This window comes from Pteropus vampyrus, unplaced genomic scaffold, assembly GCF_000151845.1.
Source record: "Pteropus vampyrus isolate Shadow unplaced genomic scaffold, Pvam_2.0 Scaffold3, whole genome shotgun sequence".
NCBI lineage: Eukaryota > Metazoa > Chordata > Mammalia > Chiroptera > Pteropodidae > Pteropus > Pteropus vampyrus.
In genome coordinates, this window is record NW_011888784.1 from 4,172,952 (window position 1) to 4,191,889 (window position 18,938).

At 44.3% G+C, this 18,938-nt stretch overlaps 1 protein-coding gene across 6 annotated transcripts in view; it reads right to left on the minus strand.

Moving 5' to 3' along the window:
- The window catches only part of CTIF (cap binding complex dependent translation initiation factor), a 260,002-nt gene that overhangs the window by 26,212 nt on the left and 214,852 nt on the right, over positions 1–18,938 (minus strand). For all 6 annotated transcript variants that reach the window (XM_011360859.2, XM_011360850.2, XM_011360883.2 and 3 more), the window contains one exon: positions 12,089–12,244. In XM_011360859.2, the coding sequence (XP_011359161.1) occupies positions 12,089–12,244 (156 nt within the window). The remainder of the gene's footprint in view (positions 1–12,088; positions 12,245–18,938) is intronic.

Consider the following 18,938-nt stretch of genomic DNA (forward strand, 5'->3'; position numbering starts at 1 on the left):
TAGAACTCTTCTCTGATTAACTCTAGAAGGGTGACTGTTATCTCCTACTCTACTCAGTCTAGACATTCTACTTCATTAATTTCGTCAGCAAGTGTTTACTGAGCCCTACGACAGGTCAAGCACTGTTCTAGGCACTGGGGATATAGCTATGAGCAGAATGGACACATTCCCTGCCTTTAGAGTTTCCACCTTACTTGGGGAGATGGAAAACAAGCAAGTTAACAAAGGTAACTCTAAGGTAAAGCCAGATACTGTGGGGTTATGGTCAGAGAGGGTCTCCCTGGGGAAATGAAGGACTCTGGAAGAAGGCATTCTCCCGGAATGAATGTCAAGGGCAAAAGACCCAGAGACTGACTGCACTGCGTCCCTTCACATTTTTTTCTCATTAAGAAGCACTTCATTTTATACGATAAAAAAAAAAAATGCTGCTGACTGATCCCTTTATTCTATGTCTTTTGTTTTCCGTGTCTTTGTTTTGTGTGTCCTGTTACAGGGAAGGGAGGAAGTCAACTTGCAATTAGCAAATCTACTAAATTACATTTAATCCTCATCCCGGCAAGGAACTGAGGGCCAGAGAGGGTAAGTTGCTTGAGTTTGTCTGGCTCTGAAGTCTGTCTTCCTTCCTTGCACCCCATCCCCCACTACTATTCAGGATATAAGAAAGGCAGATCTGGGTGGTTTCTTCCATTGGGGCCTGGTCCAGCTCACTTGTTACTTCCTGATCAATCACTGCTGGCGGCCGTGATAACAGTAGCTATCAATAAGGAACTGGGCTCTAGCTAGGTGTAGAGGTGGAAAGAAAAGAAGAGAAAAGGTGGCTTCTAACTGTGTATGGTCCAGACCCATAAGTGCTGCGTAAATGCTATTTACATCTATCTGAAGGGAGGCACAACAGTGAGTTAGGGTATCATCATCTGCTGACTTTAGAGCCCGAGCAGGTTAAAACAGCAAGATCCATGCGGGGCCTGAAGAGAGTGGTGTTGATTTATGCACCAGCTCCCAGCATAGGGTGCTTCGTTTTTTTCCTTCTCTGCCCTAGTAGACAGGTGAGGGTAGGTCCCAGCAGCCAGCCCCTGCTTAGCACCCGAGTTGCTGGGTGGAGGGTACCTTGAGCTGGGGCGTGAAGGCTGGGCAGGGGTGTGGATGGGCAAACACCATGCAGAGGCAACTGGTGGGGGGCACTGAGGAGGCCAGGCCATGCCAGGATTCAGTGGGGCCTCTTACATCCTCCCTGTGGGTGGGAAACAGGTAAACTTCATTTTTTTGCACTTCTGGGTTATCTTAAGTTCCTGATGGCCATCTTTCGCCCCCACAGTGCCTGTATCTTCTAAATATACAGGTCATTCTCTCTCCCTTCCAGCCGAGCCCTCCACGGGGACCTACGCCAGCCTGTCTCCCCTCATGCTTCTATGCTGGCTGGGCAGTCTGTGATATCACCCTACTAGGAACCTGCGACTGGGGGGTGGGATGGGGTGCAGGCATTCTAAGTTTTTTAAACCCAAAGGATTTAAAAATCTAGGCAGATGTGTAAATGCATACGCATGTGTATCTTACAAGAAACAGTTTATCCTCCAGCGTCCCTTAGCCACCTTAGAAAAAATCCACACCCGGCCCCTCAGTGCTAAGGCCTTCAGCTCCTCCCTCCCGGCTCGCCTTCAGTGCGACTCTGCAGAAAGCAGGGCCTCTTGAAGTTCAGACATTAATTACTGAGTTAGAATATTTTTCAAAATTACAAGGCATAGCCCCAGGAGATAAGACGAAGGAGGAGAGCACAGAGCAGGCGGGGGAGGGGAGGAGAGCCAGTCTGCCCAGGACGCGGAGGAGGCCCCCCACCCCGCCCTGCCCCGCCTCTGGGAAGAGCCCCCACCTCCACCCCGCAAGGCCAGGCGCCCCCTGCAGGCCGCGCTGAGATCAAGGGAGAGTGCGAGCTCCGCCTAGGGCGTGGGGGCAGGGAGGGCTGCGAGAAAGGATGCAGGACTTTTCTTTTCAGTCCTGAGCAAAAAAGTTTAGACGACTCAACCTCTTACCTTCCCGCCTGAGGCCTTCAAGGGAATATTCCTGCTAATGGTTATGTTAATTAATACTATTTTCAACGTAGGGGAGAGAGATCAAGTCATTCCCCCTCTATGTAAGTAGGAGGACTGACGACGCTGAGGACTCCCAGGGAGGGAGCAGGAAGGGCTGGTGGCAATCCAACCTAACTTTTAAAAAATGCTGAACATTGATGTTTAAGGAAAACGGCTCCCACCCATATATCCTTTATACAGCGACCTAGTTCTCAGAGAACCACATCCTCTCTGAATCGCTAAATTTTAGAGAAAATACCCAAAGCTTGCAACCACCACCACCTTCCACAGGGAGTTGAAGACGTCCTCCTCCTGAAGCCATGCTGAGATGGGTTTGGAAACCTCTTGAGTTTTAAGACTGTCTGAAACGGTTCTGGCGCGGAGTCTAGTTTCCCTGTGGAAGCCAGGGTCTGGTGGAAGCTGGTATTTTTATAACTCTAGGCTCTCTATCAGATCCTGTGTTACCACGGTTGCTAAGGGGAACACTGGCTTCAAATTTCACATTTCAGTTTGCAGTCTGGCTAAGGAAGTGGAACAGTTAAAGGGTGGGGGCTGGGGGAGACCCAAGTTTTATCTGAGGAAGTCAAGAACTCACAGCCTCAGATGGGGCCGCGTCTGTGTGTGCGTGTGTGTGCGTGTGTGCATGTGTGTGCATGTGTGTGTCTGTGTGTGTGTGTTGGGGGGTATCTGAGCAGGGCATTACACCACAGAGTGACTTGGCTGCCAAGTGGAGGAGGGGGGCGACAACTCTATAGAGGGGACAAAACTGTGAGGAGTTATTTCTGCGGAGGTTACAGGAATGGTTGCCTAAGCTGGGGTATTCATAGCAGCAGCTGCTGGACCTGGAGGAACTCTGCTGCTAAATCAGTGCCCAGGGGCTGTGTACCTGCCTTGCGAAGGCTGCATTCTCGGAGGAACATTCCAGGCCCGGTCTGCGCATGATTGGGGCTTGGAATAAACTGTCCATGGAAGAGGGCTCTCCTGAATCTTCAAGCTTTGTCCCAGCCCTTCACTTCCCACTTAGTCTTTTTGATTGACTGTTATAGTGACGATGAATTTAAAGACGACAAAGAATCAAGGGTTGTTCTCTGCTAAGATGCCTCTGCCAGGCAGATCTGGTCTCATCTGCCATCTGGACTCCCACATTCCTGATTTCCATTCTCACCCTGTTTTGAGCACTGCACTTTCCACCGTGCCCTGAGTTACCTGGGGCGGTGGCGGGGAGGTCCCTCTGGCTAGAGAGAACCCTGGATTTATTTGACGTTGTAATCTTAGCACATTCCTAACAGGAAAGGTGTCTAGGAGACTTTTCAGTTCAATAAAGCAGCAGCATTTTTCTCAGTGTTTGTTGAATGAATAAACAAACTCTCCTTTATGCTTTCCAGGTGTTGCTCTCTGGCTCAGAAATTTCCAGAGGTTTTCAGTATCATCTTGCGTCTACCAGAATGCCTCTGTCAGGAGTCAGCCTTGCCCACAACTCACCCATTAGGCCCTCTCTTTATCACACAGACGCGGACGGGCCCTCAGGCTCATTTTGGTCCCCAAGCCTCCTCTCAAACTTTTCTTGTTTGAGAAGAGTTGGCCTTTCTCCCTGCCAATATCCGTGCGAAACCTGCTACTCCTTAAGCTCGAGCTCCCCTTCCTCTTTGTCCCCCCAAAGCTCCCCATACCCCTAAACTTCCCCTACCTCTATATTGTATTTGTACAATCCATCACAAATGTTCACGGCTGCTTAATTCCTGTGGATGCAGTAGCCAAGCGGATTGTAAGCCTTTAGGGGAGGATCACCATTTATACTGCCTCCTCCTAGTATAGCTAGGGAACTTTGCAATTCAATGAGAAAGTACCATTGTCTCAAATAACTGCTTACTGAATGAATGCGGAGTCCTGAGCAAAATGCTGTTGGGGTTATGTGATAGATGAGACCCAGCCTAACCCTAGGTACCAAGGAAAGATTGAAATGATTTAAAAGCAACGAAGAAGAGGTCACAAGACATGAATACAACCGCCTGGCAAAGGGCATGTCCAAAGCAGGCATTAGCAGCCCCGTGTGGGTGCTAGTTCTATAGGATGTTACGGGAGGAGTGAATCTGAGCAGGGTGGGGATGCAGTGGGAGTGAGCCTGGACTGGAGGGCGGGCAAGATGAGGAGGAAGATCCCGCTCTAGGCAGAAGGAATGCAAGAGGCCTTCTGTGGAAATACAACAGGGTGGCTGTAGCTGTACAGGACTCATGAGAGGTTCTCCAGGAAAGGGGGGTGTTGTATTTGATTGTGGAGGGCCTTGGTGCCTAGTTAGGAGAATAGACCTGACTTTCTGGAGTGGCCTGTGATTTAATACTTCTTGTGAGCAATGCCTGGAATACGGTTTGCTTTAAACAGCAACAGGTCAGCTCAAGGAGGAGCTGTCATGTACCACTGCCTTTTCATGACCATCTCATTTATTTTAAGCCTTGAAACAAACCTGCAGAGTAAGTATTATTTTCACTATTTCCATGCTACAGATAGAAAACTGAGGTTCGGAAAGATTAAAGAATTAGATTAAAGCCCCACAGCTAGAAAGTGGCAGAGCTGGGATTCAAACTTAGGTCTCTCCGACCCTTCCAGCTGTGCCCTTCCCCAGCTCTTTGCTTGCCAACCGCCACTCACTAAATGCACCTGAGATGCAGCTACTCATGCCTCTCCACCTTGGCTGCACACCGGAGTCACATGGGAGGTTAATTCCCCACCCTGCAACCCCGGCCCAAACCCCATCCCCACAAAGTTTAGTTTAATTGATTGAAGGAGAGGTCTGAGATTTTGTAATTCTGTAAAAGCTTCTCAAGGTGCAGGGTTGAGAGTCTGGGCTGCATGGAGGATGACTTCAAATCTCCCCTCTCCGTGAGGGTCCACAGCTACCCCAGGTGACCTTGGCCTCTTCTGGCCATAGTGGGCCTACCCTGCTCCCTGCTGGGCCACTGAATGAAGCCCTATCTCCTGCTCTGGGGAAGGGGGAATGGTCCCACTGGAAAGGCACTTCTGAAGAACTCTCTGAGCCCTGTGAAATAGCAGAGGATCTCTACCCACACCCACTTCATCTCAGCTTTTTCCGAGGTCAGATTTCCCCTGGAGCCAAAACAATGTGAGCAGCTGAATGCACGCTCACGCAAAAAGTTGGAAAAGTGGCTCTTTCATTGTTGCACGGAGCGATTTCATTTCCTGAGAAGCCTGACTTGCTGCCCTCCTCTAGAAGCCCAGCCAGTCGCATCCCTGCGGAGGAGAGGGCGCCCCTTGGAGACACCCCTCAGAGGTACCTGCCCACTCCCTGCTTCCTCTGGAAAGGGCAGGGAGGGGTGAATGGCGTTTCTTGGGCCTGGAGGGGAGGAGAGTAAGGGAGCTGACCAGAAGGAGAGGTTGGTGCGGCCGGAGGGGATGCACACGGGGGAGAGATTACTGGCAGAGGCAGCCCCCCTTCCTCCTTTCCTCTACTCCTGACCTCTGGCAATGGCTACCAGACTTGGAGGAGGGCAGGAAGATGGGAATCGCGGGTAGAGATGGACTGGGGGTTGGAATATAGAGAGAAAGGATAAGAGGAAGTGGAAAGAAATAGGTCCACAGTGCATGGCAAAGTCTGCTCAAAGGAAACAGGTGGAAGGGGTTAAAAGCACTCCAGCATCCCCTACCAAAGGAATTTTCAACAAAGCTCTTAAAGTAAGGAGCCTAGAGAGAAGCAGTCAATGGTAACCCAGAGTCTAGCAAAATCAAAATCACCACTAGGTCACAGAAGTGACAGACAGAGGAGTGGAGGGGGCTGAGGTCACTGTAAGATCAGGAAAGGGTTGGGGTAGAGGATGGTGCTGGGTGAACGAAACCCAAAGCCTGGCAGGTCGGCTCCAGCTAAGATTGGAGATGACAAAACCTTTAGCTAAGGCCCAAAACACTAATTATGCCCCTCCTGTGTGTGGGGTCCTTGAAGTCAGTTTGGCAAGATGAAGGGGTCCTTAGAAGTCTATTAAAAAACTGCTTGAGGGATGTCTAATCATTCGTTTGTGTCTTCTTTGATTTCTTTCATCAATAGTCTATAGTTTTCAGTGTACAAGTCCTTCGCTTCCTTTGTTAAGTTTATTCCTAAGTATTTTATTCTTTCTGATACTATTGCAAATGGGATCATTTTCCTAATTTCTTTTTCAGATAGTTTATTGTTAGTGTATAGAAATGCAATTGATTCTGTATCCTGAAACTACTGAATTCATTTATTAGTTCTAATAGTTTTTTGGTGGAGTCTTTATAGTTTTTAATATACATGATCATGTCATCTGCAAAAAGAGACAATTTTACTTCTTCCTTTCCGATTTGAATGCATTTTATTTTTTCTTGCCTAACTGCTCTGGCTAGTACTCCCAGTAATATGTTGAGTAGGAGTGGTGAGAATGGGTACTCTTGTCTTGTTCTTGATCTCACATTGAAAGACTAAATATTGTTAAAATGTCCATACTAGCCAAAGTGACTTACAGACCCAATGCGACCCCTATCAAAATTCCAATGGCATTTTTTACAGAAATAGAAAAAACAATTCTACAATTCATATGAAACAACGAAAGACTCTAAACAGCCACAATGACCTTGAAACAATTTAAAAAGAACAAATCACAAGGCATCGTACTTCCCGATTTCAAAATACAAAGCTACAGTAATTAAAACAGATATATAGACCAAGGGATAGAATCGAGAGCCCACAAATAAATCCATGCATATATGTCAACTGATCTTTGACAAAAGTGCCAAGAAAGCAATGGGGAGAGGATAATTTCTTCAACAAATGGTGTTGGGAAGATTGGACATGCACATACAAAAGAATAAAATTGGACTCATCTTACACCATACACAAACATCAACTCAAAATGGATTAAAAACGTAAACATAAGAACTGAAACTGTAACTCCTCGAAGAAAACATAGAAGGAAAAAAACATGGGGGGAAGAGCTTTATGACGTTGGTCTTTGCAGTGACTTTATGGCTATGACACCAAAAGCACAAAAGGAAAACTCGAGAATCGCGACTACATCGAACTAAAACGCTTCTTCCCAGCAAAGAAACAATCAATAGAGTAGAAAGTGACCAAGCAAAAACCCTAATTAATAATCAGGTTTAAAAAATGAGCTAAGGACTTGAGAATCGGCATTTTTCCAAAGACATACAAATGGCCAATAGGTATATGAAAAGATGCCCAATGTCACCAATCATTGGGGAAATGCAACTCAAAGCCATGAGATACCGCCTCACACTCGTTACAATAGCATATATATTTATGACAACAATCGTTGGCAAGTATGTGGAGTGATTAGAACTCCTGTGCTTTGTTAGTAGGAATGCAAAATGGTACAGCTGCTCTGAAAAACAGTAGAGAGGTTCCTCAAACAATTAAAAATAGAACTACCATATGATCCGGCAATCCCGTTTCTGTGTATTTATCCAGAAGAATTGAAATCAAGATCTTGAAGAGGTATTAGCACTCCCATGTTCATTGTGGTATTATTCACAGGAGCCAAGATGTGGAAACAACCTAAATGTCCATTGACAAATGAATGCATTAAAAATGCAATATACACATAACATGGAATACTATTCGACTTTTCAAAAGAAGGCCATTACGCAACTTGTGACAACATGGATGAACTCAGAACACATTAGGCTAAGTGAAATAAGCCAGTCACAGAAGGACGTATACTGCATGTTTCCACTTCAACGAGTACCTACAACAGCCAAACTTACAGAAGCAAAGAACAGAATGGTGGTTGCCAGGGGTTTGGGCAGAGGGGGAAGTGGGTACAAAATTTCAATTATGCAAGATTTATAAGTTCTAGAGATCTGTACAATGGGTGCCAAGAGAACAATATTGTTTTGTACACTTAAAAATCTATCAAGAGGGTAGAGCTCATATTAAGTGTTCTTACCACAATGAAAATGTAGAAACATTAAAAAAAATTAAAAAGAGCTCATGAGACAAATGCGAGGTGTAAACGGGAGGGCAAGGTGACTCAGGTGGCTTTGTGTTATCAATAACATTCTTTCATCACTTTGAAAAGCATCTTGGCTATAACCATCAGCTCTCAAACAATAGAAGGACTCATTGAAAATTACTCTTCTCCATCCCTCAAAGAAGGATCTCTGATTGGCAAAAGTTATTTATAGCAAAGACGGAATCAATTCCGCAAAGATTGATTTGGCTTCCGCCATATAGCAGGTGCCGGGCTCTGGACTGAGAATAAATACGAGAGGAGGGGCTGCTCGGCTCGCAAGGCAGCGAAGCAGGGCAGTTAGGAGCAGGGACCCCGGTGCTCAGAACTGGATTCCAACATCGCCTCTGTCGCCTGCTAGCTGTGTGGCCCTAAGTAAACCACCTGACCTCTCTGTTCTCTGAAAAATGAGGAGGACAATCTTCAGGGTGTTGTCGGAGTTATAAGACAAAGGAATGCACAAAGTGCTTTGGACAATGCCGTCCACTGCACTGTTATCGTCACTAAATACTACTTATAAGGTGATGGGAAAAGGATGGAGCTGAAGGATGACATGCACTGCCTTGCTCCAGTGCTTGGCTGAGAACAGGAGTGTCCCAGAAGAGATGACTTGAGCTGAGCCTGGGAGGTGGTGTTAGGGCCAGGAAGAGAGAGACTCCAAGGATGGAGTCTAAGGTTTCAAGCTTGAATAACCGAGAGAATGGTGAACTCAGCTAGGTCAGGTGTAGAAGGAAACGCCTAGGGGGCTTGTTCTAGGTTATGGTGGCTCTCAGATCACTGGGTGTCCTCCAGTCTGAAGGGGCTTAGGGGCTAAGCACACGCTCATTCTGAAAGGAGCCTGGGGGCTGAGGGAGCCCCAGGTCCAGTGAAGGTGGCCTCTGTGGGCCCGTGGGCCCTGAGCCTGAGGCCGGGCTGCGAGGACTTTGTATCTTCCTCAGGTTTGTTCTAAATGAGACTCTTCACACCAAGATGGCCTGTAGGCTTGTGTCTGATGCAGGGGCATCAAGGCAAGAGGAGCAGGGGCAGCCACAGTGGGGATGTGCAGGAGGAGAGGATGAAGTGGGCGGCTCGTGACTGAGAAAAGGCGTCGGGTATGTTCCGGGGCTGCTGCCCACTCGAGGACCTGGACTGAGCAGGGTGTCTGTGGGGCCTGATGTGGATGCACCCAATAAGCAGCTGGGACTGTGAGCCTGGGGGTGGTTCTAAGTTGGGAGGACCCCAGGGCAGTGGGCTCTGTAGATTTGGGGCCAGCCACCTGCATGGCCGCAGGGAAAAAGCCTAAACTTTCCCGCCATGGAGGGAGGCAGCAGCAGTGCCTTTGGCTTCTAGAAACTTCTTAGAGCTGGCTCAACCTGCTTTGGGTCAGGCTTGGGTATAAGTGTGCGTGAGTGATAGGCAACGGAGGCAGAAAGTGACTCTAAGAATTCAGGCATCTGTCTCCATGGAGCTGGAAAAGGCACAGGCTCTCTGAAGGGACTGGTCAGATCCCAGGGCAGCCCTTTATGTACTGATGTTTTCTTAAGGTCTTGTTTTAGGGAAGTCGAGTTCTCTATTGGAAAGAGCCCTGAATCAGGGGTTCAGGAGCTCTGGGCCAGCTCCCGCATGGACCAACTGTGTGTCCCCAGACAGGGCATTCAGCCCCCGTGCCCCTTTAAGATTGGGTGTGTGCCCAGGCCATAAGTCAGACTGGGGTCACCCAGCTCTCTGAGAGCCACCCTGTCCTAGAACAAGTCCCCTGAGCACTTTCTTTCACAATCCGATGTAGTTGCCCTAGTGTACTTAGCACCCTCCCCATGCCACATCTTCCCCGCCCCCAAACCTGTGTAGATTAAGCAGCATGATCCCCCTGTACAAATTAGGAACTGAGGCTCAGAACAGGTGAACTCTCCCCCAAGATGGCACAGCTAAAAATTGGCAGAGGCAGGATTTGAACCAGGGCTGATGCTCTTGAACCATCTCACTATGGGGCCTTGGAACATGGGACTCTGGTTTCCTCTTTTACAAAAGGGTGGAAGCCATAGATAATTTAATGCATCAAACGAGTGGTTATTAGGGGATGTCCCTTGTTTCTTGTCTGTGCAGACCTCCTGGCAGACCTCCTTCCAGATCTCACATCAGAAAGTCTGTGCTACCTCAGGTGGCATGAGAAGCGTCTCAACAGCCAGAGCCAGTGCTCAGCCCCACTTCCTGCTCAGGGGCAGGTGACGGTGACACCAGGTGATGCCCAGACGACAAAGAGGGAATGTGTTGGGACAATCTAGGTCACTGCCCTGGAACAGGGCTGCTCTCTGCCTTGAGGTGGGTTGTGAGGGGCACAGGGCAACTCAGGCAGGGATGGGAGGATCCCGAGAAGCCATCTGGGCCAGCCTCCTGCCTCCGAGAGGGCTGCCTTCAAATCATCCCCAAAGGGATGCAAAAAGCAAAGCTACGGCCTCTCTTGGTGCTGCATTCTGAGCTTAAGACACTTTGACATTGAAATAAAGTTGGGGGAGACCATTGTCTGAATCTGAGAAACAAGTCTGAATTCAAGTGCACTTGCTTGTTTGGCTGTGGAGAGAGGCAGAGGCTCCCAGGTTTCTAAAGCGCCCAGGAGAGGCTGTGTGCTCTGCTTTCCTGCGCATCCATAGTCTGGAATGAGCATACTGTTTCCTATGAATGGATGATCCAGAAACATTTATAAATACCTCCTCTTAAATTGCTCTATTATCTTTCGAAAACACAAAAATATCTCTTAAGCCCACACCTCCCTTAAGCTGACAAGTTTCCTTTCACAGAAACATTTCCCAAAGCCACCGACGCCCAGGCTTGGCCCAGTGTGGCTCCTTTGCTCATTCCACTGACACCATGGGCCCCCTGACCTCCTCGTTGTCAAACCCAGGCCATTCCTCTGTCCTGGCCCAATTTCTTCCCCAGAGGCTGCTCCTCTTATGGTGGGAAGGCACAGCACATGTGAACTGTGGGCTGGCCTCCGCTTTGCTGAAGGAGCGCTGCCATGATTCTCCCGCTCTCCTGGGACCTCCTCTGACCCACTTCCTCCTGGCTTGTCTCTCACCTCCAGGCCGCTCCCATGCCACCTCCTAGCTGGCCCCTGTCCTCCCTTCCATCTACCCTCTCTTTCTGGGTGACCCCATGCCATCCCCAGCCTTGAGCACCACGCACCCATCCACACTTCACACAACACTTGATTCATGTCCCCAGGCTGACCTCTTCCTGAGCTTCCGACAAGGGCGGACCACACAGGTCACCCAAACATAAAAAAAACAACTCCAGGTTTTCACTTCCACTCTGTTTCTCTTCTAGCCTTCCCCACCCCAGACAATGGCGCCCCAGGTAGTAAACACGGAGCCCATGTCACTTTCTCCCTTCTCTTGTCAGCAGGTACTGTTGGTTCCAACTGAAAAATATAACTGGAATGCAAACAACCCTCCCCTCCTCACTTTCAGGAATGCGTTCTAGGCCAACAGCCTCTCACTGGAGGTCACCAACGGCCCCCTAATGAGCAGCCAGCTTCCCCATTTGCCCCTTCAAATTCTGTCCACAGAGCAGCCAGGGTGACCTTCTAAAGTGAATTATAACGCTTGGTACAGAAAGTACCCCACTGACTTATTGCTTCTCAAAAGTTTTGTGGTTGCTCTTATTTATTTCTCTTTCAGATGAAATTTAGAAGCAAATCTTTTTGTTTTAATAAATAATTCAGTGGTAAAGCAATCCAGTCCAAAGATCCATTCAAATACTACTCACTGCAGGCAGTGTTCTAGATATTGAATTCCTGCAGTCTGAGTTAATAATGCTTTCTTTTGGGGGGGGTGCTATTTCCCTTTGTGTAAACTCAATAAATGAGAACCTGGCTTTAGTAAACAGAAGCACAGAAGGGGGGCTGGTACGCTTTTCTTTACCAAAGCGTTGGTGGCTCTGTAAGTGGTACACCCCTTGCAGCTTTCCCGGTGCATCTGGGATGAGTTTCAATGACAGACATTGCAGCCCCGGTGCTCTCAGGCCGGGCTGGCGGGCGGGCGTCGGGTGTCTTACCTCCCTGAGGCAGGTGTAGATGGGGCAGACGAGCACACGGAAGGGCTCGCCCGTGCTGCTGCGCATGGTGCCGAACACCTCGCACAGGAAGGTGATGAAGCCCAGCCAGCGCTCCACGTCCTGCTGCTGCAGCTCCTCCCGCACCGTGAAGTCCTTCTGCGGAGGCACAAGAGACCGTGTCAGCCTCGCAGGGCATGGGGAGGGGCATGGGCACCACCCACTTTCCTGCGGTGTGAGCTGTCTAAAGGCTGGTCCGGGGCAACTGGTAAACCCGTGTTTTCAAGGGGGACGAGGATGAATGACCTGTGGCTGGAGCAAATGACCGGACTTACTGTGGGCAGCAGGACCACTCTGACCTTTGGTCATGGCACCTGGTCTTCAGTGTCCCCAGACTGGGGGCCAGCTTTGCTGCACTGATCCCAATACTGGAGTCATCACCTCCTCCATTCAACTCCCTGTGCCTAAACTCCCCCTTTGCTAACCCTCAAATCATGTCCTCCACATGGTAGGGGAAAACCAGGAACATTGCCAGGTGCATGTTGGCAACTGAGGCCCATCTTGGCGCCATACTGGGCCAGAGACACAGCTACAGCCCCTGCCTGCAAGGGGCCTAGAGGATAGTGGGAAAATTAGAAGCATTCATTCCTTCATTCACCTTCCTTAAAAGTATTATTGCCCCACCGTGTGCCACGTTCTGCATTAGCCTAAGATAAGACATGTTCACTCATAGAGGGAAGATATTAAAAGCCACTGGGGATTCCAGGTAGAGGGACTTTGGGAGCTCATTTATACTTGGCATAAGAATTTTCATTTCTAATTCAAGAAGAAAAAATTCTACAAATAGCTTTGAAGGAAAAGAAAAATCCTAGATTTCTTACAAAGGAATAAACATATGGTTGGCCTTATCCTTCTATATTTGATGTTAAAATTCAGAGTCATCAAGGCAATACCTTCATATGTTTGAGGGGAAAAGAACACACTTAGCTGTAAGTGAAAGCAAGAGAAAGACATCTTACATAAGCAAATGTTTTTTAAAATCCCACCTACATGCTTATTCTGAAAAAAACTAAATGCCGCAGATGCCATGTAAAACAGTATGGTGATTCCTTAAAAATTAAAAAATATAATCACTATGTGATACAACAATTCCACTTCTGGATATATATCCAAAAGAACTGAACGTAGGGTCTTGAACATTTGCATGTCCATGTTCATAGCAGCATTATTCATAATAGCCAAGAGGTAGTAGCAACCCAAGTGTCTGCCAATGGATGAATGATAAACAAAGTGTTCTATACATAAAATGGTATATTATGCTGCCTTAAAGAGGAAGGAAATTCTGACACATGCTACAACATGGGTGAACCCTGAGGACATTATGCTCAGTGAATAAGCCATCACAAAAAGACAAATATTGTATATTCCACAGAGTAGGCAAAGTCATTGAAACAGAAATTAGAATGGTGGTTGCCAGAGGCTCAGGAGTGGGGGCAATGGGGAGTTGTTTAATGGGTTAGAGTTTCAATTTTGCAACATGAAATACTTTTGGAGATTGGTTGCATAACAATGTGACTATACTGTACACTTATAAATGGTTGAGATTATAACTTTTATGTTTTTTTAAGCACAATTAAAACTAATTTAAAAAATTAAAAACATTCTGAATGCATGCTCCAGCCAATATAAGTTATAACTCAACTTTGAGGAAATTATTGTATAGAAGAACCAGAAATGAAAACAGAAAGCAGGTAGACTTATGAAGTTAAGTCAAAATAAGTAATTAGAATTTTGGTTATAAAATTGAATCAAAAGCCAGAAATAATCCTTGAAAGAGAATATATTTAATTTTAAATGTAATCTGAACAAGAATTTCATAATAGTAGTGACTTAATAATCCAATATTAAATTACTAAAGACTGATAAATACTGGCAGGAGAGGGACAGAAGATTATATAAAGCACACAAAATTTTATAATTTAGACCATAGGGACTCATAAGACATTCCTTCTTAAGTTAGATAATCAGTGAAATAGAAGTTAAAGTATGTTTTTAAAAATATTAAACACTAGTAACCATTAGCAGAACTCAAAACAGAATAGATAAAATAAATGGATGTGTAAAAATTATTGTGGGCAAATGAAAATGAAATTAAAGCACTAGTAGAACCAAAATAGTTTTCAAGATGCAATCATTAAATAAAATAAAAAGGTTATTTATATAGATAAAAATATAATCCATAATCGATAACATAAAACATCATATACTGTATAGCATAGACTCAAAATACAGTATCAGGAAATAAAACCATCAGCATTCTATGACTGATTAACAAAAATTAATTAGTTAGATAATTTAAATAATGTAGTTAATAAGACTACATTGAAACTAGGCTCATTGTCAGCTGTGATTCCACTATAAATTTGAGAACACAGAAATTCTATAGGTTACATACTTGGACCAAGAATTAAGAACAATAAAATAAACAGCAAATTACTTGGATGTTTAAAAGATATTCTCCTAAAGAAAGATAGAATAAAGATGTAATCAAATATGTGATAATAGATTATTTAGAAAATAAAGAGCTATAAAAACTTGTGGGGTGTGGTCAAAGTTATAATAAAAGGTAAATTTACAGTCTTAACTATTTTAGCTATTGAAAAAAGGAAGCAAATATATCATCTAAACCTATGCTGTCCAATACGGTTGACACTGGCCACATGTGACTATTTGGTGTTTGAAATATGGCTATACTTTTCATATTTTAAAAATATTGATTACATGTTGAAATTTTGGATATACTGGATAAAGTGAAATACATTATTGAACTTAAAATTACATATGTGGATCACATTTTACTTCCATTGGATAGTGTTACTCTACACATTCAACTCAAAAAATTAGAAAACCACCAATAACTAAGGAAACAAATAAAAGAACATAATATGGATAAAGCCAGAAATTAATTACAAAAGAGAGGAAGAAAATTATACATAAAATCAAGAAAGAATAGAGATAAAATTAGAAACATGAACAAAATATGGAAACAGATACGAAGTAGATAAAAGAGCTTAATAAAAACTATTTATAACTATGCCGATGATTTTGAAAAAAATGATAAAATAAGTGATTTTTTAGAAAATAAATATCACCAAACTTTACCCCCAAAATAATTAAAAAGCAAAAAAAGACTAAAAATCATAAAATGAAAAGTTCTGAAAGAAGTAAGGTCTCTAAACTTATGATTTTTTAAGGTAAGTTGATTTGAACTTTTAAAAACTTAGATAATTACTCTGCTATATAAAATGATCCAGAACATAGAAAAAGATAAGCTTTTTCAGTTCCCTGTTATCAAAATCTCATAATGATGGTAAATTACAATTAAGGAAGACTATGGCTAATTTATCTAATGTGAATAGATGTGAAAGTCCTAAATGAAATACTAACAAATAGATCCTTTGTAACCAAGTAGTTTATCCCAGAAAGGCAAAGATGATTTAGTATCAGGAAATCTATAAACATAATATAGTATATCAATAGGCCTGACTTAAAAACAGCAGAAATATTTGTGACCCTTGGAAGGAAAGAGATAAAATGATTTAACATGATTATATATATGTAAAAGCCAAGAGAATTCTCTAATAAAGATTAGAATTAATAAGAGAGTTTAGGAACTAGCTAATTAATAATAGTATTTAAATGCAAAATTAATACAAAAATCAACAGCTTTTCTATGATAGGCTTAACTAGTGAGGTATTTTAATTCTTAAAAGCTCATTTAATAAAATAATAGAAATTTTTAAGTGACATTGAGAAATACACAAAATTTCTATGAAGAAAATTACAAAACTGAACTGGAAGATTTAAGATAAGGTCTTAAACAAGAAATACATAGTCTTCCTTAATGGGTAGACAACATTATAAAGATGGTAATTCTCCTTGAAATGATTCACGAGTTCCACACCAATTTGTACTCCATATTCCAATGGGGACTTTGGAGGGAAAAGGGGAACGGAGACTAGAAAAAAAATGATCCTAAAAGTAATTCGAAAGAACAGGGGAAATAGCTAAAAACAAAACAAAACAAAACAAAACATTTCACCTATCTGAAAGCTTTAATAATTAAAAGGGTGTGGAACTAACATAAAAATGGACAGCTAGATCAGATAGCCTAGAAACAAATTTGGCGTCCATAAGGGTTTATCACACGGTCCCTGAAGAACCACAAATCAGTGGCAAAGGAAGGAAGCATTATTCACTGAAGCAGGGGTACAGGGACAGCTGTCTAAGTATGAGGGGGAGGGGGAGGATAATTTAGAGTCTCCCTTCACACTGAGTCCTAAGATGAATTCTAGATGGAATAAAGGGTAAATGTTAAAAAACAAAAAGACAAACCATAAGAATTTGAAGAAAATTAACTTGAGCATTTATTAAATTTCTGGATGTAGAAGGGCTTTCTATATCAACACAACAGAGGAATGCATTGAAATATTATAAATACTCTTAGAAGGCAATTGATATACTAGGGAAAATATCTGCAATAAATGTGACAAAGGGTAGTGGTCTTAATACAGAAATAGTTTGTTCAAATTTGTAATAATAGTACTAAATCCCACATACACAAATGGAGAAAGGGCATTATAAGATAATACATATGTCAAAATATAAGTTGCTGATAAATATATGAAAACAAATTAATTAAAGCTCAGTAGCAATCAAATGAATGAAAATACCACCCCTCCCACTATATTAGCAAAGCTGAAAACTGATAATTGTCAATGCTGGTGAAGATGCAGTGAGACAGGCACTCTTATATATGGGGAGTATAAACTGATATCACTTTCCTGAAAAATTTTAAAATAAGCTTTAAAAGACTTCTTATTGTTTGACCCAGCAATTGTACTTCCAGATAATTACCAACAGGAAATAATTAAAAATAATAGGAAAAATAAACTTAATGCACACAAAAATTCAACAATCAAAGCATCCAACAATAGAGGAATGATTAAGTAAATGATGATTCATGCACCCATTAAAAATTACGTTTATGAAAAGTTTATAATAGCATGGGAAAATGGCTATATAGTGCTAAGTAAAAAAAAATCGAAAGCAAAATTGCATGTACTATATAATCTCATATGTGAATAAATTAAAAAAAAAAGATGAAGAATATCTAAGTGTTATCAGTAGTTGTTTCTCAATAGTGGGATGACCTTTATTTTTTAACTTTTTATTATTTTCTGAATTTCTTTACTCCTCTATGAACATTTCTTTTCATAATTAGAAAAACAGTTCCAGCTAGTGGTGATTCTCACTGAAAGGGTGGGGAAATGGATTATGAACATGCCATCCCAGAGGCCACCAAAAACCAGTCTATGTGTCTCCTCTGGACACATATATTGTAGGTTGCCAGCTTTTCCTCTGGAACAAAGAGCTCTTTTCTCCCAACTGAAACCAGCCATCCCCTGGGTGCCCAGCTCTGCTTCAAACTCAGCCTCTTGCATCCAGAACCAGCAAGGGGCCTCAGATTGGTGGCAGCCATTTCAAAGTCTGGTATTTGGCTCCAGCTTCTCATCTGACTGGCAGGCTCCCTCCCAGTAACCCCTAGTGCCTTTCCCCAAACTTTAAGGCTACCATTTAAGCCCCGTTTCCTGCCTAAAACTATTTATTGACGTACTGCTATTTCCTGCACTGGCCACATCAATAAGCCCTGAAAGCCATTCAGTGTCTCAGGTTTCTCAAGGCATTCTGGGAAATTCTTCCCCGTTCTGGATAACCACATGAACTCTGGCATGATAGAGTCGTGTGGTCAAGCCCCAAACAGCTGCATACAGGCAGAGGGGGAAAACACCTCCGCCCGGCAGTGGCCAGCAGCCGCAGCGGGGAGATGCTGCCCTGAGAGGCACAAGGATCACAGTGTATTCTGAAACCTCCTCAAGAGGATGGGCAGTCCCACCAATCCCTGCAAACTCACCATTACTTCCTTCTCCTGCTTTTAAAAGGAATGACCAAGGGAACTCTGCCCGTCCACACTCCACATCCCTGGTGACTGTAGTTTGTTTCTGTGCAGGGAAGTGGCTGCTGCTGCCATCTCCCCAGTGGGGAGGAGAAAGTGTACTTTTATTTACTGCTGGCAGGAAGTTTCTTTTGCTTTGAGAAGTTGGGATGAGACAAGGGAGGGATGGGTATTGGGGAACCGGTGACAGCCCAGCAGCAATGGGTTGGTCCCAGTCCTCCCTCTCCCAGGCCACCAGTTGGAGGGCTTAAAAAGAGCGTTGGACAGAATTCTTTATATTGGAAAGAGAAAAGTAACTTTCAAATAGAAGGTACTCTATTTGGCTCAAACTCTCCCTTCAGGTTTCTGCTCCAATGCCAGAGGCTCTTCAGAGAGGCCTCCCCTTACTGCTTTTCTAAAACGGCAGCCCCCAGGACTCGTCAACAGGGCGAATTTCCTTTGCTTATTTGGGACTTTTTTTCCTTTTCAATGTTGCATCAAGTAAGGCCGTGCCATTCTGCAGAGTTGCCCTTTGTGCTGGGTTACCCATGATTTTCATATACCTCCTTCCCAACCTTGAGCCTCCCCTTCAGTCAGAGCTACTGGCCATGATCATTTGAAGCCCACATACAGGCTTTCCTCCTCAGGTTTGCCTTCACTGCTCTGTCCCTGTCACTCAACCCAGGGACTGCTTGCCAGCCCTGGGTGGTTCCTGGAAAATTCTTACCCCACCCAGCCATTATCATTTGTGGGGGACCCAAGGACAGGATTCTTCACCTCAAAGAAGGCAATGTGGTTCTTTCTGGTTACTGGGGCAGAGGCAGAATAATTCCCAAGCCTATGGCTGGTCTGGAGGAG